The sequence below is a fragment of the Squalius cephalus genome, assembly GCF_949319135.1.
Source record: "Squalius cephalus genome assembly, chromosome: 24".
NCBI lineage: Eukaryota > Metazoa > Chordata > Actinopteri > Cypriniformes > Leuciscidae > Squalius > Squalius cephalus.
The window spans coordinates 30,972,691-30,996,139 of record NC_137145.1 but is presented as its reverse complement, the minus strand read 5'-3'; the positions used below and the strand labels follow the sequence as shown (position 1 = coordinate 30,996,139).

General features: G+C 36.2%; 1 protein-coding gene across 1 annotated transcript in view; it reads left to right on the top strand.

Moving 5' to 3' along the window:
• LOC307152667 (uncharacterized protein) overlaps positions 1–23,449 on the top strand; it is a gene marked incomplete at its 3' end in the record, with an annotated part of 180,746 nt that overhangs the window by 96,160 nt on the left and 61,137 nt on the right. The window contains exons 17-18 of the mRNA XM_079861493.1: positions 14,304–14,552; positions 17,185–17,368. Coding sequence (XP_079717619.1) covers positions 14,304–14,552; positions 17,185–17,368 — 433 coding nt within the window. The remainder of the gene's footprint in view (positions 1–14,303; positions 14,553–17,184; positions 17,369–23,449) is intronic.

Sequence of the window (23,449 nt, the reverse complement as noted above, 5' to 3'; positions counted from 1 at the left end):
AGTCAAAGTTGTCAATAGCCTATAAATGAAATGAACATTCAAATTCATAACAAACAGTGGATGAAAACAATCATTCACACAAATTGTCGCCCTACTGTGAATTTGCTTGATCATTTACAATAGAGATTGATCGCTGCTAGAAACATACATGTTGTATTCACCAAAGTTAACGCTGACTGCATAGATCTAGCTACAGATGGTGGACAACCAGAATGAGACTTTTACCGCCGCCGTTCCCGCGGTGGCAAAATTGGGATGTGTATTTGCTGCCTTTTACCACTGAGTGGCGCTGTAATCACAGACTTTGAAAAGTGTCAGTTTATTCTCTTTATGACGTAATCTGCCGCGGCAGTAATCTGAGCTGAGGTCACAGATAAATTCAAGATAAAAATTGTGGTTAAACGAATTCAAATTCATTAAATTTAAACAAAGTAGACACACGTTACTAACATTGTGTGCCCAGTTTTTCTATAATTTAGAAAGGCTATGTCAATAGGTTACTTGTCATTTACTTCGTGTTATTTTAATGTGTTTGTAGATTTATTAACTGAAACATAACAGTGAAATAAATTAAAATAATTTACTGTAAAATTAAAACATTTTCAGGACTTGCAGTTACTAACCGATGTTAGTCGGTTTAACCTGTTAAGCTGCAACGCCACTTTTGAAAAATCCCCAGAAATGACATACCCAAACTAAAACAGATACAGTTCATGAACCCTTTGTACTAAAAGCACAAGTATGATCTCGTTTGAAAGCTGACACCTGGCAGTTTATTGTAAATGTAGAATTAATTATTGTCGTAATGACAAAAATTGTTATAAATAGCTTCAAAGTTTTGTAAAGTTATTAGAAATTATTTTTTATGAAACATCCTCATGAAAATAAAATTGAAATTGGCACTGGAGCAATCTAGAAATGCACTACAGCTAAAGCCACATGTCTAAACATTTTATGTTTAAAATCTGAAGATAATAAGCCCAAAACTCTGTATTTAGTTAAATGTTTTTCAAGACCATGTCATGTGACTAACAGTTAGGGCTAGCTAGCATGTTAGCTTAGCACACCATCAATACACGACAATATATGAGATTAAAACCATATTTATGCTCAAAACGTACTTTATAACTCAAGCCGAATGTTTTAAATAATCTTCTGTGATCTAATTTAGCTTCAGATAAAAAAATCAGACAGAAAATATATTATTTGATAGTATTATGCACAATGATGAAGTCTATATAGATTAGCATTACATTATAAATATAATCTATTATTATAAAAATACCTGGCATGGCTTGAAGAACACAGGCAAATCAGATATCATTGCAATCATGTTTATTGTCTTCAAAACATCTTTTATCTGCATGATTACAGCCGATCTCTGTTAGCTGTGTGTGTGTTCGAGGCTTCCTGGAATGTCACATGATCATGGCTCTTCTTCATGTGCCATATATGGACTATATTACTGTGCATATAGCGCCCTCAGGCTATTGGTATGAATTGAAAACACTGTGAATTAGAATACCAAACGCTCATAATGATTACATTGACGCATTTGGGTATAAATTCAATAAATATTATTCCTGTCTATAGAAATATGATGTGAATCTAAAAGAATCTAGCAATATTTCTCCAAATCTGCACATTTTTGAGCTAAAGCCCTGAGGGACGTTGTTTTGTGTATCGCTGTCATGACGACAGCACGGGAGTTTTTTATGAATGAAAGCGGCTGACGGTCATAATTCATATTAAAGGTATCGACTCATTTTTTCATTTCATAACTCCTGACACAAATTAAGACATAACTGTCACTATGAGTTTCTCAGAATACAATAGTGGTCAAATACTGAAACTTGAGTCTTATATCTTTTTAATGATGTATAGTTTGTCAAGGTATAACATTAAATCTGATAGTAATTTTGAATTAAATAAATAAAAAACGCTTCAGTGCGCCGACGCACTGGTGAAGCTTAACAGGTTAAGCATTCTTTGTTATATTCAGAATTAAATAGGCTTACATGTTGTTATGATTATCAATTGAATTCTTTAATAAATAATCAACCACAATGCCTATTACTGCCGCAGCAAAAATAAACCAGTCGAATTTCAAAGTCGTTCGCAAAATGACTAGGCTATACCGGGTGGCGCAAGTGACAGGGCAAAACAGCAGCAACTGCGGCATTTTAAAAGGTAAGTTTCCTATCTGTTTATTTAAAAAAAAAAAAAAACAGCGCAAGTTCTTGTAAAAAAAATTTTTTTTTTTTCATTATTTGAACAAAAATGAGACTGATTGAATATGTAAAAATATAAACAAACAAAGCAGAGAATAAAACAAAATTTTAGGGAAAAAATATAGACCTATTATGCTACAACAGAATTGGTTAACATTAACGAAAGCAAAATATGTAAAAATACATTTCAAACAAAATAAAACAAAACAAATTCGTGGCCGAGTGGTAGGCTATAACTTACATTTCAATAATTCAGATGACACGGGTTCAAATCCCGAACAAACATGGGCTACTTTTTTATTATTAATGCAGATAGATTTGATAGTTCTAAAATATTGCTACACCATAGGCCTATTGTTTTTTTCTCCTATAGCCTATATTAAATATTTTATATTTATAAAATAAAATTACCATTCATTTCCATTTTACATTAGGGACAATTTTTATCCAACAGAATGGCTGAATTAACATCTGCATAATAATAATAATAATAAATAAATAAACAGCACAAGGTCTTGTAAAAACACTTTATTTTTTATTTTTTCGACACATAATTTTGAGACAGTAAATTGCCAATGTTAAAAAAATAAACAAATAAAAAAGAATATAACAAACTTTTAAAACAGAGAAAATAGTAGACCTAGGCTATTCAGACGATAGCTCTGTGGTCAATGCATTATCAATAGCCTCTCGGAGCTTCAAACTATCTGAGATCGAATATCAGTGTAGCCGACAGTGTTTATGTTTTTCCGTTCTTGATGCTTAAATATGCATCTGTTTATTAAATTCAGTCATCTTGTTTAATTATCAATTGTACATTACAACATAAATTTGCTACATTCCAGTTGAGCCGCTGCAAAGACGACACATCTGATGAAGGAAGACTGTCAGTCGATCGCACCAGAAAATGAAGATGATGAAGCTCGACAGTGATACCCGGCCATAGCAACGGAAGACATTTTTCAAAACAGATCGAACAAATCAGAAAAATACTTTCAATACAGTATTGCTTTCAATTAAAAAATAAACAATGAAAATGTAAAAGAAAAAGAAAATTAATTAAGTTTGAAAACCCATCGCACATTTCAAGGTATGAATAAAGTGTCGGGACAGTTTATTTATTTAAACAGGGTTGCATCGATAGAGTTTATTCCCTTTGTGATGCAAAATAAGAAACACAGAATCTTATTCTTGCAATATTTTAAATTTCTATTGTCAAAGAAATTGCAGCTAAATAAAAAAACGGTACAAAACTAAAAAAAAGTTCAAAGCAACATAAATTAAGAACAGGCGTTTTTCTTTGCCTCTCTCTCGCGCTGGATATTTTTTTAGTAAGTTTGGTCTCCCTCACTGCGCGCGGCGGGTCTTTCTCGAAATTAAGCATTTCAGCGTAAAAAAACACCATACAGCTGATAATACTGTAGCCTATATGTCGCTGTGTGTCATCCACACAAATCACGAAAGAAAAAACTGTAACAAATAGCTTTTGTTCCTTCAAAGATACAACATGCCTTGCTGAATTCACCTCACAATAAAACGAGGTGGGTCGCGAATTAAAGAGCTCTGTATCTGCTAAATTGAAATTGTGTGTGGAAAACCTTTAAATACAATCAATAAAACTACAATATATAATTTAATAAGATATAGGGCCTACTGTACATAGGCTATGGACTTTTGGAGATTTTGAGATTAATCCTTAACCCTCTGGGGACCAAGCTGTTTTTGGGGTCCTTGAGATGTTCTGACATGCCTTGATATTTGTGCTTTTTTCAGTTATTTATAAACATGTTAATGGCAAAGGTGTAAATTCACTCTATATAGCACAAACAGGGCTACCATAATATGCGAGCAACGTGTATGTAGATGTTTGTATTTTTAAGAGAATAATGTTTATGCGTGGTTATTGGAAAAAAATAAAATGAAAGTTGCTGATTTAAGAACACAAAACACATATTAAATATGTGTCCACAAGACTTTTGACTAATTGATGTTGTCCCTTTGAGTTCTAGCTTCAAAAGTATGTGAAAATCATCCTGCCTAATTATAAAACATAAAACACTACATTGATTTAAACATTGTAAAACAGTTTTTTGTCAGAAGAGGTTTATGCGTGGGAGTGGTAATGGGTCATCAATATTAATGAGATTCAGACCAGGGGTGTGACATAGACGCTCCTAGAAGTGCTAATGGGCCATCAGGTGAGGCAGCCTGAACAAAGAATGAGGAGATTCAAATGTTTTGTTTTTCAATCTGTTTTATTGTAATTTTGTAAAAACAAAAGTAAAGGCAGGTATCTCACAGTAAATGCTTATGCCCCGTTGATGCGAGCTCTAAGCAAATCAAATGTGACCAAAATAAATAATCAGTCGGCTATAGCGATAAATAAACAAAAGTAAAAGGCAGGTATCTCACAGTAAATGCTTATGCCCCGTTGATGCGAGCTCTAAGCAAATCAAATGTGACCAAAATAAATAATCAGTCGGCTATAGCGATAAATAAACAAAAGTAAAAGGCAGGTATCTCACAGTAAATGCTTATGCCCTGTTGATGCGGGCTCTAAGCAAATCTAAGCAAATATCCTTCGCAGACCACGCCTGCTATGCTAGCGGGCTAAGGCTAGTAGCGGAAGTTTGGAAAGGTGGATATAAGTAGTGAAATTAAAGCAATCCGATTGTTTTGAGAATACAGTTACATGTCTTGGTGCCATTTCTGAAAACAGTTCCTGTTCAGTTGAAGACACAAGTGAACATTACATGCCTGGCATTTCCAAGGTGTGTCCTGCCTTTTACCAAGCTGTCCTTTGCAAAGCACACAGATCTTGCGTCCAACTGTGCAAATGTTCTTTGCATCTGAGATCAGCTCAGCTCCTGAAACCGGCACATGGTCACTACTGGTTTGTTTTGGTGCTACTTTCTGTGACACACCACAGAGCTCTGCAATATATTGTGTAGGGATGTCCCGATCCGATCGCGTGATCGGAAATCGGGCCCGATCACGTGGTTTCAGACTCGATCGGAATCGGACGTTACCTCCCGATCAGGACTCGGATATATATGTATATATATTCTCTTTATTTTTTAACACATCTATAGTTATGCGGTGGCACAGAGTTACGTCGGTTTCACACTGCACGCGACAGCAGAGCGTGAACAGAGCAGGAGCAGTGTATGGTGAGCAGGAGCAGGACACGTGCGTTTTGCTTTCACACTAGCAGCGTTTGTCACGCGCGGCTGAACCGCGGGTTGTGTACAGACAGAGTACTCTAATGGATAAGTTGGCATTGCTTTATTTCGTTTTCAAATACATTTAAGAGAAAAGACTTGTCAAGAAGCTTATTTTATTAATAATTTCATTTATATAACTTTTGGTTCATCTTTGTTTTTATTGTTCTGGCAACAAGTTTGTTTTTGGACATTTGTTTTCTTTTTAAATTGCTGCTGGTCATTTGATCGACTGTTTAAATAAAACACAATAGATATCATCAATGCACTTTTTGGATAAAACTGCGGTGTATTTTGGCCATGATCAATGCATTGTCACTTTAATTCAGTGTAAGCGGCGCAGCAAAAATAGACTCGGCGCCGAAACCCCCGCTGCACTGCTGTTCACGCGACGCTCCTGCTGGACGCTCACGCGCTGCTCCTGCTCCCGGTGTGAATGCACTCATTGATTAACATGGACGCCGAAAAAAATACGCGCTGCTCACGCGCCGCTGACGCTTGCGGTGTGAAACCGGCGTGAAACCGGCGAGTGCAGTAGGCTACCTAAAAGCACATTACTGGCTTTGCAAACACTGTGGCACTTTTATTTTTTTATTTGTTTACATGCCTGCTGGGTATTTTAAGTTGAGGTGCTATTTGTTTATATATTAGACTTTTTTATATTTACTGTTGCACTAAGTCCAAAAGTGAAGAATTTATGTTATTTATTACTTGATTGTTCAAGCTACCTCACAGAAGTGCTCTGTTTGTTTACAGAGTTGTTGAATGTTAAAATAAGGTGAATTAAATAAAAAAATAAGGAACATCCTGTATCTGTTTTTCGCTCTTCTTTATTCTTTTTTTATGTATTATAGAAGTATCGGATCGGGACTCGGTATCGGTAGATACTCAAAATCAAATGACTCGGACTCGGACTCGAGGGCAAAAAAACCTGATCGGGACATCCCTAATATTGTGCATGCATAACAACACATTTGTTGCAAAGCCACACAGGCACATATAGGCTACATTTGTATCATCACTAAGTATATAAACAAAATGTAACTAACATCTGTAAAATAGTAGGTAAATATGTACTTACTCTTTTTGATTTTTGTTGCTGCGTGTCCTCGTTGCAGTGGAAGGCGAGAGTGAACAAGCTACATTCCTTTTAAAAAAAGTTACAAAACATATGTAACATCAACCAATCTCCAAAAATAAATAATAAATTCATACAGGCTCATATTATTAACACTAAGTATAAACAAAATTGAACTAACATCTGTAAAATAGTGGGTAAATATGTACTTACTCTTTCTGATTTCTGACTGTGTTGCTAAGCGCACTCCGAGTTGCAGGCGGAGGTAGTGATGAAGCTACATTCCTTTTAAAAAAGTTGAAGAATATTATTACATAAATATAACTATAGTAGCATTAGTCTATAATGAATAACTGATGTAAATAATTTTAGACGCGTGCAATAAGCCTATATGCGTGTCAATGGGCCATTACCGGAGAGGCACACCGCAAACATTAGCCTAACACATTTGTGCACTTCATTAACTGGGTATATTTACACATTTCAGCACAAACACACATTTACAACTGATATTTGCGAGCATGCATCGTTAATGATAATGAGGCAGCATTTATATAGTCAAAATATAATCTAAACACCTACTAGGCCTACTTTCTAAAATAATTTCTAAATTCTGTCTTTCATACATAATGATCTAAACATATCATTTAGGCTACACATACAAATACAAATTTCCTAACCAAGGGGTGTAGCATATGTACACAAAAAAACAAAACAAAACATTTTTGACGTTGAAATGGTACGAGATATTAAATTCATGGTATAGATATGCACTTTCATTAGATCGTGTTGAATATAGGTAGATATCAAATGTCAATACTCTGGATGGCAAGTCCACCCAGTATAATATGTAAGTTCATGTTTTGAATAGCTTGTCAACTAATGCAAGTAAGAATAAATACTTACTCATCCGAAATTCTATCCACGGCTGCATCAAGTCGCTCTTCAAAATACAAACGGTCGTCATCAGAGTAGTCGCGCTCCTCTTCTGATGAAAATCTGGACTCTTCGTCGCTAGTATCCAGGACGAACTGAAGGGCTTCCGCACCGGTGTACCGTGTCATCTTCCCAACGCGCAGGTGACGAAATGATGAAACTTGAAGCGTTTAATGCATTTGCTTAGGGGCGTTTACCTGTTTTGCATAGATGGCTTAGCACATTATCTTGTGAATAGCGCGCTCCGTGAGTAGGCGTGAACGATTTAAAGTCAATGAGCTCGTAATGAGCTCGACTGGAATCGCTCTCTTTTTATACAGATTACAGAAGCTGATAATATTTGTTTTTTATATAAATGACTTCATTTAAAAGATGCGATCTCAAGCTTTATGCCCGTGGGTCTGTTTGCCTGTTTGACTGAATTTTCGCGGAGTTATAGATCATTTTCGAACGCGTTTCAAATGGGAGTTTACTGACAGAGAGAAGGCAGAAATCGCATCATGTTAAAGTTTCTTTATTTGTCAAAAAGCAAAACACTTTATTTTTATTGTGAGTATACAGAAAAAAAATAGAAACTGAACAGGATCGATTGATGTATAACACGGAAATTAAAGATCAAAATTAACAGAGCATTTTGTGTTTATTTTTCATTGCTAAAAAAAAAAACGAGCAAAACGCGCCGGCGCGTTTTTGGTCCCCAGAGGGTTAAAAGAATTTTGCCTTTGCCTGCTCATCAGGCTGGCTCCGACACTCTCCATATGAAAGACGGAACATTAACACCTCTGTCCTGCACCCCCACGATAAAGCAACTATTGCCTTCTCCAACCCCCACAGGCTAGCTGAGTTTGCAAAACAAAACAAAGAGTTTGCCACTCGTCGTGGTGTGCCAAAACAATTAATTATAAACTTCAATATTTCATTCAAAACAATCTCAAAACGCTTTGTGACATTTTGAAAAGCCGTGGATGCATTACTGCCACTGGAACCATGAACGCAACAGAATACTGGTTCTGATTTTATTGTTTGTCGTTTAAACGTCATATATATATATATATATATATATATATATATATATATATATATATATATATATTAGGGGTGTCGCAATATACCGGTGTTGATGATAATCGTGATATTCAAAGCATGAAATATCGACATCGTGTTAATTTAGAGCAATACAATATACCGGTATTGGCGATATTGGCGTTTTCTAGACGCAGCGCTCGTCCGCGCTAGAGTGAAACACTCTGTCCACACCCGAAAAAAGTAAGCTCGCCACTATTAAGAACAGAGTTCTTCGGCTTAAAAGAAAACAGCACCTTAAAGGTGGTCGCACACCGGACGAGAAGCGCAGCGCCACGTCTTTAAAATTCAAACACATTCTGTATGAGTGTACACACACCGGTGGCCGCGGCGCCCAGACACAGAGCGCAGAAAAAAGTGTTCAGATCACAGACTCAGCAACTATTGTATTTAATTGTACAGTATAATCATAACATAGTACAGACATTATCTCAATTCCATAATGTCCTTAAACATAATGATATTGCTGGCCATAAACTGAGAAAGTGCGTGTCCGGTGTGCGATACCTCGAGTTGTCATAGACGCGACGCGGCTATTATTTTACTAGTCATGGAATGGGAAACGTGACATTAACTGTTAACAGGTGGTTTCTGTGTTCATATATTTAATAAAGGGTGATTATTAAAATTAAGAACCCCGTTTTCTTTACTCATCTTATTTTTGTATTTTCACTTGATTTTTTTATTCAAATCTGCTATCTGCATGACTTTATTGGCGCCAGTGCAACAACAGGTTTAAGAGCTTTTCAGTTCTTCAGGAAACCTTCAGACAGTGTTTGGCTTCAGTTTGAAACCAGATAAACTTCACATACTTGTCTTCCTACACAAAAATTTGCCATAGATTGAGTATGCAAGAAGTAAAAATGCATGTGCCTTGTGTTTATCAGTATCCTTATGTTTGTTGGGTAAAAAAGAAAAACTATATAAACAAAGTAAAAATTAATTTGACTGATAACTACCCCCCCCCCCCCATACATTCTATAGATATCGCGATATATCGATATCGTGAATTCTTTTGGCCACAATAACCGTGGTGTGAAAAATCTAACATCGTGACAGCCCTAATATATATATATATATATATATATATATATATATAAATATATATATATATATATATATATATATATATATATATATATATATACGTTTCAAACGTATATATACGTTTGAAATTACGTTTGGAATTATTATAGGCTACAGAAGTAAAGTCATTGTATAATATTTGTTCCTTAGTGTAAAATGGAAATGCATGGTGATTTTATTTTGTAAATAGGCTATAAGCAAAAAACTATGTTTTAGAACTAGACAAATCTCTCTGCATCAACAATAGACTATAAAATGCATTAATAGGCTAATATAAAAAATATCAGTAGTCCAAGTTAGTTCGGGATTCGAACCCGTGTTATCTAAATGATCGTAACGTAAGTTCAACCACTCGGCCACGATTCACTCGTTGCAACATGGCCTAACGTTCCAGTGTGTGTTCGCTCACACGAGCGAGAAGCGCTCTTCATTCAAATGAACGCGCCGCCGCGTTTGTCGAACACTAATTCAACATGCCAGAATAAAACCTGGCTTTAGAACAATGCATAGCGCCACTCGTCGTGGTGTGCCAAAAAATTTACAATAATTTAGTTTAATTTATTTCAGTGTTAATGTTTGAGTTAAAAAAACCCTCTACAAATTAAATTAACACAAAGTCGGCTATAAGAGTCCTTTATAGGCTACGTAAAAAGCAAAGGGCTTACAGTCTTAACATTTAGGCTACTTTGCTTAACCTGTTAAGCTTCACCAGTGCGTGGGCGCACTGAAGCATTTTTTTATTTATATAGTTCAAAGTTACTATCAGATTTAATGTTATACCTTGACAAACTATACATCATTAAAAAGATATAATACTCAAGTTTCAGTATTTGACCACTATTGTATTCTGAGAAACTTATAGTGACAGTTATGTCTTAATTTGTGTCAGGAGTTATGAAATGAAAAAATGAGTCGATACCTTTAATATGAATTATGCGCATCAGCCGCTTTCATTCATAAAAAACTCCCGTGCTGTCGTCATGACAGCGATACACAAAACAACGTCCTTCAGGGCTTTTAGCTCAAAAATGTGCAAACTTGGAGAAATATTGATATATTCTCATAGATTCACGTCATATTTCTAAAGACAGGAATAATATTTATTGAATTTATACCCAAATGTGTCGATGTAATCATTATGATCGCTTCTTACTGAGATGTGCAGTGTTTTCAATTCATACCAATAGCCTGAGGGCGCTATATGCACAAAAAATAATCCATATATGGAACATGAAGAAGAGCCATAATCATGTGACATTCCAGGACGTCACTGCTACACACAAAGCTACAGAGATCCCGCTGTAATATGCAGATAAAAGATGTTTTGAAGACAATAAACATGTTTGCTATGATATTTGATTTGCCTGTGTTCTTCAAGCCATGCCAGGTATTTTCATAATAATAGATTATATTTATAATGTAATGCTAATCGATATAGACTTTATCATCGTGCATAAAACTATAAATAATGTTTTCTGTCTGATTTTTTTTTTATCTGAAGCCAAATTATATCACAGAAGATTATTTAAAACACTCGATTGCATTATGAAGTAAGTTTGGAGCACAAACATGGTTTTAATCTCATAAATGGTCGTGTATTGATGGTGTGCTAAGCTAACATGCTAGCTAGCCCAGGTGCACCTGCCACCAGGGGTTATTCTTTTATGAATTTTGTTCTAAATAAGAATGCTTACTGATATGTTTTAGTGCATTTGACCACTATTTAGTGCACTTCAAATGTGAAGTGAGAACTTTGATAAAAGAAATTAGGGATTGAAACCCTGTGAATAGCCAGTCGTTAGTAACTATAATGCAGACAAAAGAAATGCATATTTCGAGCCATAACCAGTCTGGAGAGGTGTGAATGTGTGCAGGGGGAGACTGAGACTGAATGGGGCTCGTTTGCACCACAAAACAATAGAGACAAAAGACTGAATGGATGCTTAGACGATGACTAAACATCAGTAGCATTTTTAGAGTAGCCTAATCAAAATAAAGTCATGACATGATCTTGAAAAACATTTAACTAAATACAGAGTTTTAGACTTATTATCTTCATATTTTAAATATAACATGGTCAGACATGTGGCTTTAGCTGTAGTGCATTTCTAGATTGCTCCAGTGCCAACTTCAATTTTATTTTCATTAATATGTTTCATAAAAAAAAAATTCTAATAACTTTACAAAACTTTGAAGCTATTTAAAAAAAAAAATCATTATGACAATAATTAATTCTACATTTACAATAAACTACCAGGTGTCAGCTTTCAAATGAGATCATACTTGTGCTTTTAGTGCAAAGGGTTCATGAACTGTATCTGTTTCAGTTTGGGTATGTCATTTCTGGGGATTTGTCAAAAGTGGGGTTGCAGCTTAACAGGTTAAATTCGATACATTTATTTTCAGTAGGGCCTAATAAATTTGTTCCTAGAGGTCTGGTCTCTATATTTCCTTCCCAGCTGACACTAATATGCAAGTGCACAGCAAAAATCACAACTTGTGCTTGCTGCGAACGCAAGTTATTTAAGGTGTCTCAACTGTACACAGTCTACCCTACAGTGTGAATTCGTTACAAGGTTTCATTTAATTAAATTAATGTGCAGCAATTTGTACAAATAGAGTCTATAGGCCTACTATACTGTTGTAGCCATTAAATAATCTAATTTAGTATAATATTTGTTAAAATATTATAATGTTATTTTTTTCCATCTATGTTGAATATGAAAAGTGAACAGCATGAGTAAGATAGGATGCATTATATCGAGAGATGGATATGGAGTGGGTCAGACATGATTTTGACCACTTCATTAAGTTTTGTTTAGTAGAAAACCTTTATTTAAAGTGAATTTCGTTTTCTATAAATTGTATCTTAATTTTAATCAATTTTTCATCAACCAATTGCCTGGATTTAATAAGTAAGAGAAGCAAATATAACAGACACTAATCATGGAGGCGCCCGCGCGGTCACTTGCATTGCACGTCAGCTGGAGCGCATCTCATCCTCCTAACTTAACGAAACTCAGCGTATGCCTCACACAGACATGATAAATACATCAAATACACAAAGCTTGAAATGTCTTCAAACGAAATAATTCAAAACGAAAAGAAAAAGGCTACTCTCTGATTATGTCTTTGTGCATTTTTCTCTAGGTGCGTTCACTACAAATATGGCGATCGTCAACTTCATCTTTGCAGTCGACACTGTCAGAAAACACTAGTTTATTGATAAAAATCAATGCACGCATCACCGGATTTACAAATACACATCTTGCTTGTTGCACGCACACATATTATGTCGAAAAAATGAAATATTATGTTGAAATAACATTATTATTAATAATACATCTTTTAGAATATTTGATTAAATGCTGATTGTTGCGCTTGTTCAATTTAATAAAATTAAAACTTTAATTGTGAATTAAAATAATTGGAAATTAAATATTTAGTGGCCAAGTTTAGCTAATTTATTATATAGGCTATTATATGCCTATTGCCTATATTAAGTAGGTCATATTAAGACAAGGCATATATTAAGTTATTTTAGCTGTTATGAGAAAAATAAATCTAACGAAATCTAAAATCTAAATCTAATAAATCTAAAAAAAAAATTCTAACGCCAATTCAACATGCCAGAATAAAACCTGATTTTTGAACAATGCGTAACGCCACTCGGCCTGGTGTGCCAAAACACTACATTTTAAACTTCAATGTTTAATTCAAAACAATGTCAAAACGTGTTGTGACATTTTTTTAAAGCAGTAGCCTAGCCTATACATTAAGGGCATTGAAACCAGTATCTTAACTAAAACGCGTTCCGCGTAATCTCTCAAAAATTATACCACACTACTCCATGTATTTTTTTTTTAAGGACTGCTTTTGAAATCACTATAAATTACTATGCAATTGTATCGCTCACGAGAGCTCTTCATTTATCTAATTCCTCAATAGAATAGTAAAAATATTCAGCGTCATTGCTCCTAATATCGTCTCTATTTTTAACTTTTGATTCTATCTTTGGTTCTATTCTGTTGTAGCCTAATAGGCCTATTTATATATATATGAAAAATATGCCTATTAGGCTTAGGGTTTTATATTTAACCCACTTACATTTTAAAATACGGCAATTGTTGCTGTTTTGCACAATGTCCCTTTGCGCCACCTGGCGGTCATTTCGGGAACGACTTTGAAATGCGGCTGGTTTATTTTCGCCGCAGCGGCTGGTGTTGGTTTAGCGAACATGAACGTCAGCCCAGTTTGTTTTTGTTGCCGTTTGTGGAGCCTGTGGTGTCTAGAGAGACCGCGTTTTTTTACAGTGTGTTCAGGGGACAGGGAGCTAGCGGATAGTGAGGAGATGTTTGCTGTATGTGACAAAAAATGTTTTGGCCTAAAAAACGCGTCGCATCACTTACAGCACCTTTAAGTCGAACTGCCTCGAACATGGATCTAATAGCAAAATAATAGCTTTTTACTTTTATCTAAGTATAAAGAATTATTGGTTATCGGCATCTGCAAAATGTTCATATTGGTGCATCCCTATCTACAAAGCATTGAAAATACATCCTTCAAGAATTCTCCCAAACTCTGGAACTGTGAAACTGTTGCGCTCTAAAATTCCCATCATTCTTTATCCAATGGATAAGACTTTATTTGCTCATGCTGTGTTCTTAGATGTTGAATAAGGCATCGGCTGCTGAGTATTGCCACATGGAAAAGGCCAAAGAAACCATTCTGGAGAAGGTGGATGACAAAATGTTTGAGATCAAGAAGAGCCTGCTGGATCCCACCCAAGCACCTGTGATCTACTCCCAGGTGGGAAACTCCGAGCTTAGGGACAAATATGCAAATATGACCGCCACCGATGCAGTCCTGGAAGTCTTCAACAACTCTGAAGGCATCTTCAGTGAAACTATGACGAAGGTGAGCAACTTAAGGGCGAGTATTCGTTTGCAAGCTGTTTTTTCTTGTGGTTTGGATGTTTGATGTCTGCTAACCGCACTGGAAATGCCCAAGTTGCTGTCCTTCATGGGTGGCATCTTGCTAAGTTAAAGCAGTGCTTGTTTTGGCACTCACCTCTATTACTTTTGTGCATACTTACTAAAGGTTTTTCCAAAACTCCTAACAGTGTTGTAGTGCTTCAGACCAAATTCGAGGTAAAGGAGTAGTTCACTTCAGAATTCAAATTGACTGATAATTTTCTCTCCCCCACGTCATCCAAGATGCTCAAGTCTTTCTTTCTTCAGTGGAAAAGAAATTAAGGTTTTTGAGGAAAACACTCCAGGATTTTTCTCAATATAGTGACTTCAATAGGGTCCAACGGGTCAAAGGTCCAGATGTGAGTTTCAGTGCAGCTTCAAAGTCTCGACACGATCCAGCCGAGGAATTAGAGTCTTATCTAGACAAACCAGCGGACATTTTATAAACAAAATAAACATTCATATACTTTTAACCACAAATTCTCATCTTGCACTAGCTCTGTGATGCACGCAGATCGAGTCTAGTCTCGAGTAATAAAACACTGACACATAGCCTGAGTATTAAACTTGAAGGTTATCTCACAATTCAGATGTTTTTCTTACAATTGTGAGTTTACATCCAGGAATTCCAAAACAAGCTTCGGTAAGATTTGCATATGGGCGAACACAATATAGCGGTGTAGTTTTGCTGCCTTTTGTTTGGAGCAGCCTTTACGTAAAAGTGTTTGTCTTTCTTAAACAAGGTTTGGTGGTTGAGTTCCCACTTGTAATTATTATTCCTAATGAGATGCAAGGGATAGTTCACCCCAAGCTCTCTTATAAAGTACTCTTTCTTGTTTTGTTCCAAACCAGAATCACATACTTTCTACTTACCAAAACCCAAAAGGAGATTTTATTTGCTTGGTGTTTGCAATTATGACTGGAACTGAAGCTTTTGATTAATTGCAGGGTTCCCACGGGTCCTTGAAATCCTTGAAAGTTTGTGAATATAAAAAATAATAATAATTCAAGTCCTTGGGAAGTTTTTGAAAGTAAACACACTAGGGCTGAAACGATTCATCGAGTTACTCGATTAACTCGATTACAAAAATTCCTCGAGGCAAAAACTCTGCCTCGAAGCCTCGTTAAATTCCTATGCGCAGGGATCTAATTGTTTCATACGGACCGTTGTTCAATGTTCAGGAAGCACACCATAGCGCTTGATACATTTTGAATTTAGTTGGCGCAATGGCGGAGAGTAAAGATAAACGCAACTTTTAAATACATAATTAAATTTTTAAAAACAAAATTATAGGCTTAAGTGCAGGGTCCGAAAGTTGGTCGTTTTGTTAAAACCAATCATGTCACTGAAATGTGTTTTTTAAATCAAGTGATCAAAGTGCTCGTTGCCGCTGCGATCAGTGGCGCGGATACAATGTTTTCTCGTGTGGCTCGCCCACACACCGCTCTATCTTTCACTCGGACGCGCGCTTCAATCCGTTGCAGCAATGCATCACATGCTTAAACTTTTATGTAGCCACGCAACAATAATTTCAGCATGCATTCACTGTATACACCGGGACGTGATGGAGGAACAAATATTGTATTGCAGTCTTTGCGAGACCTTATTTGTATGTCACGTCTGCCAAATAGTTACAGACAACAACAAAAAATGAAAATCCCCAGCCTGCTTCTCCAAATCCACTCGTACTTTTGGGGAAGACATTATAATCGGCTACCAAAGTAATTGAGCATAGAACATTTTCAATTAACAAAAAATATAATACTACAAAACGTGCTAATATACTTAGCCTAAGTGAAAAACAAAATGCTGTTCTTTTTCTATTTAACAAAATACATTTTTGCAATAAAACATTCCCCTTTTCAAAGCTACACTATGTGTAGGTGTCTCCAATGCATGCAATTTGAAGTTAAATTGCAGTTAAATGCAATCCTTTTTTTAATGTTGTATTAAGAAGACAAAACTAAGGCCAAATGGCCTTTACTATTTAAGTTTGTATTCATAGTTTTACATGTTATACATGTTTTGCAGTAAGTTGACTTAACTGTATTGTTATATAATTGTTGGCACTGGCACTTATAAACACTAAATGGGTAAAAAATTGCAATAAATAGGCTTAGTTTTGAAGCCAAATGTTGGAGTTGGAATAAATACCTCTGTTTTTTTTTGAGAAATAAAAGCCAAATGCTTTATCATTTTACAGCCACATCATTTTCGTTATGCATTATTTTTTTTGGTTGTTTAAAAACACACAAAAAAATGTATCCGATTAATCGATTAATCGATCGATCGGATACATTTTTTTGTGTGTTTTTAAACAACAAAAACAAATAATGCATAACGAAAATGATGTGGCTGTAAAATGGGTAACACGATGTAACCTTGCTCTTACTTGAAATGTTTCCCACAATAAGTCCTTGAGTTTGAGGGTATTGGACCTGGAAAGTCCTTGAAAGCTCCTTGAATTTGAAGTTAACCGAGGTGTCGGAACCCTGTAATTGAACATGAATGTTTCTACTTTATAATGTGTTATGGAAACGACTGATTGTGCTTGTTTTTTTGTGTGTGTCCTCAGGATATTCAGGCATTCCTGACATGTGTAATGAGAGACAGGCTAGCTAGAGCCCTATTCCAGCTTGCTATATGCTGTGGCTCCTTGGACGCACCTCAGGACCTGGTAGATAAAGAGAAACCTCAGATAAAAGCAGAGGCAAATAAAGCTACGGAAGAGAGAGCAACGGAGATGCTCCCCACTGAAGGTTTCCACTTCATCACCTCATTAGTCATCTTATTCTCCTTTTCAGTTTTAGCACCCTCTAAGTTTAAGGCCCTGATGTACTCACAGCAAAGTCTTTTTTTGTCCTCCGCTTAGGGTTTAAAAGTGAACATCCAACGGCATTTAGATGAATATATCAATATGTGCTGCTCTTTCCTCTCATTAACACAATAAACACACAACAGAAATGAGAAAACAGCAGTTCAGAAAGCATCTTCTGTTCATAGAGATGTGAAAATGTTTATATTCAGACTCTCCTGTCTCGTCACGTTTACTCAGACAGCACTTTATACAGTAGATGCGTTACAGTATTAAACATGAACAACAATATCAGAGTGTCTTTCAATTAGAGTCACAGCTTCAGTTTCTACTCTAAAGCGGCTCTTCAGTGTGTTCATGTTTTTACTCGCCTCTGAACTAAGCGGCAACATTCTAATCTGAAAAATGAAGCCTACCCGGAAGTGCGAAAAACTGCAATACATCGAAAATCCGCTAGGGGGAGGTCCCAAAAGGGAGCAAATGTCCATAGACCCCCATGTTAAAATGTCCGTTTTCACAGCATAAATTCATGTTTTTACAGGTTGGTCCCATGGACTTTTATTGTATTTTTCGATAGGTTCCGAGTGCCTGACAACTGTGAGGGGGGTGAATTTTTTTCTAACTCGTTAGTTTAGATCGTATTTAGATATAAAATGTATGACAAATAAGGGCGTGGTTAACTTTGATTGACAGCTTGATTGACAGCTGATAACGAGCATAGGCTGCGCCAAGGAGAATGACAACATAAGAAGCGCCATTTTTTAATATACAGTTGAAATATAATACTACTGTTTTTGTATCATGAAATGTAGTTGTAAGAGTTTTTCAGGCGAGAATGTAGTTGTTTAAAGCTCAAATCTGAAAAATTTTATCCAGGTTGTTAGATCCAGTCGATCTCCGGGCGCTCGGCGCTCATGGACCCCGCCTGGAACAGCCTTTCCTCGGCTAGTCGTTCTGACATTTGCCGCTGACTCTGGCGTCTCTGTAGTGGTTAAACATGAGATATAATTCGTCTTGTGTATATCTAACGGGCGATTTTTGGTCTCGTGAATCTATCATTTGTTCCCTGGCCAATAGTTTTGGCTGAGGGCTAAGAGAAGTTTCATAACTATATAAGCTATTTAACTTTACCGTTGTATGGTTAGACTAGAGCGCTGACTTTGTATGTTTGACTGAATTGTTTGCTTTATTTATATAGCTTCTTGTACCTTTTACTTATAGTTTTATAATGGCTAATATTGATAAAACTGAAATTTAACAAAAAGAGATTGGGTTGAGTTTTGTCATTTTAAATTTGAATACAACGAAGATGATCTGTAATGTTGTTTACTGCAACATTTGTTGTTTAGTACAAATGCACATATTGCCTGGACCCAGGGGCGGATCTAGAAAAATATTTATGGGGTGGCGAGAGGGTGGCAGGAATTTTTGAGGGGTGGCAACATATGGCAGAAGTATATATACTGAATTTAATCACAGGTAAATTAGCCATAACTTTTAATTCGTTGCTGCCAATAGGGATGGGTATATCCAGGGGCGCAACTACCCAGTGTCAGAGGGGTATGCAGCAACAATTTTGGCATTAAAAACAATAACTGTCCCATGTAATGAGTGAGGAACGAGTGATAGTTAACAGATGAATTAAGTACAAAATTGTAATTTATTAATAAAATTGAACTATACTTCACAGTGATGAATCCACTGCTGAGTGGACCTCTGTCCCTCTAGGGGGGTTCGGGGGCATTCTCCCCCGTAAGAAAATTTTGTGCTTTTTAATGTTGAATTCATCAATCTGGTGCACTTTGAAAGTTCAAAATTAAAAGCTCCAACCCATATTCAGTGTGCAGATTAAACAAAGAAAAATTCAAACCTTTTTTAGTAACAGTGTCTGTCTAGTGTCTACATTAGCTACACTACTACTAATAGTTATAATATTAATCCCATGATAGTAATAGCCATATATTGTAATACAAATGCACTGAAAAATAAAGGAAACTTTCATAATTAGTTTTGTACTAATTTCTATACTTCACATTAATGATGTGATTTGGTCAGCCCAAAAACAAATATACAAATTATATACCCAGTGCTTGGTCTATCTACTGACATTACTGTTCAGGAGTAATATGGGCTAAAAAGACACCTAATAAAGTCAGATGTAAAATAACACTGCATAGTTTATCATAGATAGATTAAAGCTTATAAAAGCCAAAATTATTTATTCAAGAGCTGCGACTGATTTTCTCTTTTCCTTTTGTTGTTTGGTTCACATTAATGGAGCAATCGTCAGCAGGTTTATTAGACTGCTGCCTCTTTAAGACCAGATCTTGCAGATCTGGATGCAGATCTAATCATTATTACGCATAATATTTTCTCCCAACTATTAACGCCCATTTAAGACATAAACTGTATTTAAGTGAATAAACTGTTTTAGTGAATCTCCAAGACAGCCATTTTGACATATTTGATCGTTTAGATGCGCACACAAAGCCCAAAATATACGTTGCTTGTCTCGTTGCGGTGTGTTTCGGAGCGCGCGCCGCATTTGGAACAGCGTCTATTGCGTCAATTTTGGCAGGCTACTTTTAATAGCCTTTTATTATCAGTTTAGCAACAGTATAGACTACATTTTACAACAATCCCCGATCGTGCAGATTCTGACGTTATGTTTGGGTTTTAGGGAGAAATGACAGCGCGCCGCTCTGTGAAGGGAAGGAAGTTGCGCTGGAGAGAATACGGCTTTTGTTTTTAATGGTAGCCTATAGGCTACCTCAAATATATTCTTTTTTATAATCATTGGAAGCCAAAATCTAAATCTAAAATAAAATTAGTTTAATATCAAAGAAAGTGTAACCGTTTGAATGTTTAGTTCTGTCCTCAATAACAAATATAAAATCAGAAAGATTTATCACATGCACACACTTTAGGCCTATGTTTAGACTAGCCTACTTAATCCTATTGTATTTGTTATTTCCCCAGTTGTAACCTGCTTTCATTGCTGTGATATCTGAGAGGAATTGGATTTAATAGGACTGCTTAGCTAATCAAATGATCGATCTCTGACACAGTAGGCTTGTGTTGTAACATAACGTCGGCGTAACGGCGACCATCAGTAAACGTTATGGATACAAACAATATTTTATATTTTTTATTAAGCTGTTCTTGTCTTTACTAAAATCAAAATTAGACTAATCAAAGGGAAGAGTGCTCTTACAAATCACGAGGGAGCGATTTGACCGCTGATTTTGGCTAACGTAATAGACTCGCTGTTTTTGCTGATGCTGAATCGTCTTAAAGTTTAGCATACAATACATTCATTACAAATGTAACTTTAAGTTAAACGTGTGTTTAAACTACACCTGAGGGAACTCACTTCACCTTCAGATGCTCTGGGGCAGCTCAATCTCTCCAGTTGGGTTGCAGGGCCACCGCACCGCAGCAGACTCGCTGTGTGTGAGCCAGAATGCCGCTCTGCACGTTTGAATCAGGGACGTAGCTAGTATTTTCTACTCAAGTCATGATGCGTTTAGGGGCGCCCAGAAAGGTTTTTACCGTAAATGTCGTCTTATTTTCAGCCGGCCTGGGCTGACATCAATGGGGTGGCAGCTGGGGTGGCAAGACCTTTACTAGGGGTGGCAGCTGCCACCCCGTGCCACCCCAGTAGATCCGCCCCTGCCTGGACCATATTAAAATGTTCAATATTTTTATATTATATTTAAACGAAAAGAGGCAGGGTTGTGTTTTATATTTCGTTTTGTTATAAATAGGCTAACGTTATATGCAGTGAATATAATCAATACGCGTTGCCTGAACCACTTGTGTGGCTATAATGTTTAAGATTTCTTTAAATGAAAACGAAAAGAGGCAGTGTGGTGTTTTATAACATATTTCGTTTTATTGTTGCCTAAAATATACATACAGAGATAACCGGATTAGTAGAGCGAGCTGAGTGACGCGCGCTGTTTCATTTGCAGAATAAATGGACTCGCGTCCTCGGGAGTCATTCTCCTGAGTCGGACTTGGCAATTAAGTCTGAACTTTGTGTACTTGCTATCGAGAAACGCCTAATGTCGGCGCTTGGCTTCTTGTGACAAACACGCCGAGAAGCAAGAACAAGATCTGCTGTATGTCATCCATTGTTGTTCATGTTGCTTTCTTCACACGAAAATGACGTCGTTCCAGTCTCACACAAAAATGTCTTTATTGACTTTGTATTGTGTGAAGCTGCCTCCTTGTTATTTCTGACTTGTAACAAAAAAACAAATCAATGTCTAAAAGCTGCGATGTGACAAGGTGTACTGCAAACAAGCTAAAAAACCCAGAAATAAGTGTTTATAAGCTGTCGACCCCAAAAAAACGAGCGTTTAACCCTCTGGGGTCTACAGTGTTTTTGGGGTCCTTGAGATGTTCTGACATGCCCTTACATTTGTGCTTTTTTCAGTTGCTTATAAACATTAATGGCAAAGGTGTAATTACACTCTATTTAGCACAAACAGGGCTCCCATAATTTGTGAGCAACATGTATGTACATGTTTGTATTTTTGAGAAAATAATGTTTATGCATCGTTATTGAAAAAACAAAAAATTTCTGAAATAAGGCCACAAAACACATACTAAATATGTGTCCACAAGACTTCTGAATAATGCATTTTGTCGCCTAGAGTTTTTTCTTCAAAATGATGTGAAAATCATCCTGCCTAATCATTCACATAAAACAATACATTGATTTAAATTTTGTAAGACACTTTTTGTTTGGAAAGGCAATATGCGAGTGGGCGTGATTCACACCTGAGGAGACAATGCCCCCGCATAATGAGGCTGCTGTAATAAGAGGTCCACTGGAAGCAAGTTTAAGTAGAACCCAAATGCAGTTTAATGAAAATCAGAAACAGACACAGAAACAAAAACATGGCGAGGCATGGCAAAAACAAACTCAGGAACAAGAACTTACTACGTGGTTACATCAGCAATACAAGACCCCGACACACGGCAAACATGAGGGCTAAATACACACAAGACTAATGACTAGACAAGGGACACCTGTGAACAATGATCAAACAATCAGACAATAAACTCATGACAAGACACATGGCAGGATCACATGACTACAAGGGATCACATGACAGACAAGGAAGCAAACATGACAAGAACAAAACCAGACCAAAACCGTGACAGCTGCATACTTAATGAGCCTTTCATTCAGGTGTGTGACTGAGCCACAAGAAAGAATGCAAGGACAATATATATATATATATATATATATATATATATATATATATATATATATATATATATATATATATATATATATAATTGGTTCACAGTTGTTGTTGTTGTTTTTTCCACAAATTGTGCTTGCAAATTGTATAATATCCAAGGTAAACATTTCTAGTAATTGTGCAGTTAATTGTTCTCATACTGTATTTTCAGTTTTGGAATATATTCTCTACCCAAATGTGTCACTAATAAAACACAATAAAATTATTTAAAGAGAAGGCTTATATTGACCTTTTAAGATTTTGTTTACATCTAGTTCACAGGTTTGCATGGATCGCCTCGGATTATTTGCGTTTGAATAGCGTGCGCTCTCCGTGGGCTGGGTCACATTAAAACATAATGAGCTGATATGAGAATGACTGACATCTTTCTCTTTTCATATGTATTACATAAACTGAGAATATTTGTTTTTTATATAAATTACCGTATTTTCCGGACTATAAGTCGCACTTTTTTTCATAGTTTGGCTGGTCCTGCGACTTATAGTCAGGTGCGACTTATATATCAAAATTAATTCAGACTGAGATGAACCAAGAGAAAACATTACCGTCTACAGCCGCGAGGGGGCGCTCTAGTTGGCGGAGTTGTTCAGAAGCGACACGGATGATGAAGAAAATGATGAGGAATGAGATCGCGGGAGCTTGGTGAACTTGTTTACTGGTAACTTGCTTGTTGGACTCGCTGGCTTATGTTAATTTAGAATAATTGACGACAGGCCGTTGAATTATTAGAAAAATAATGCACACCC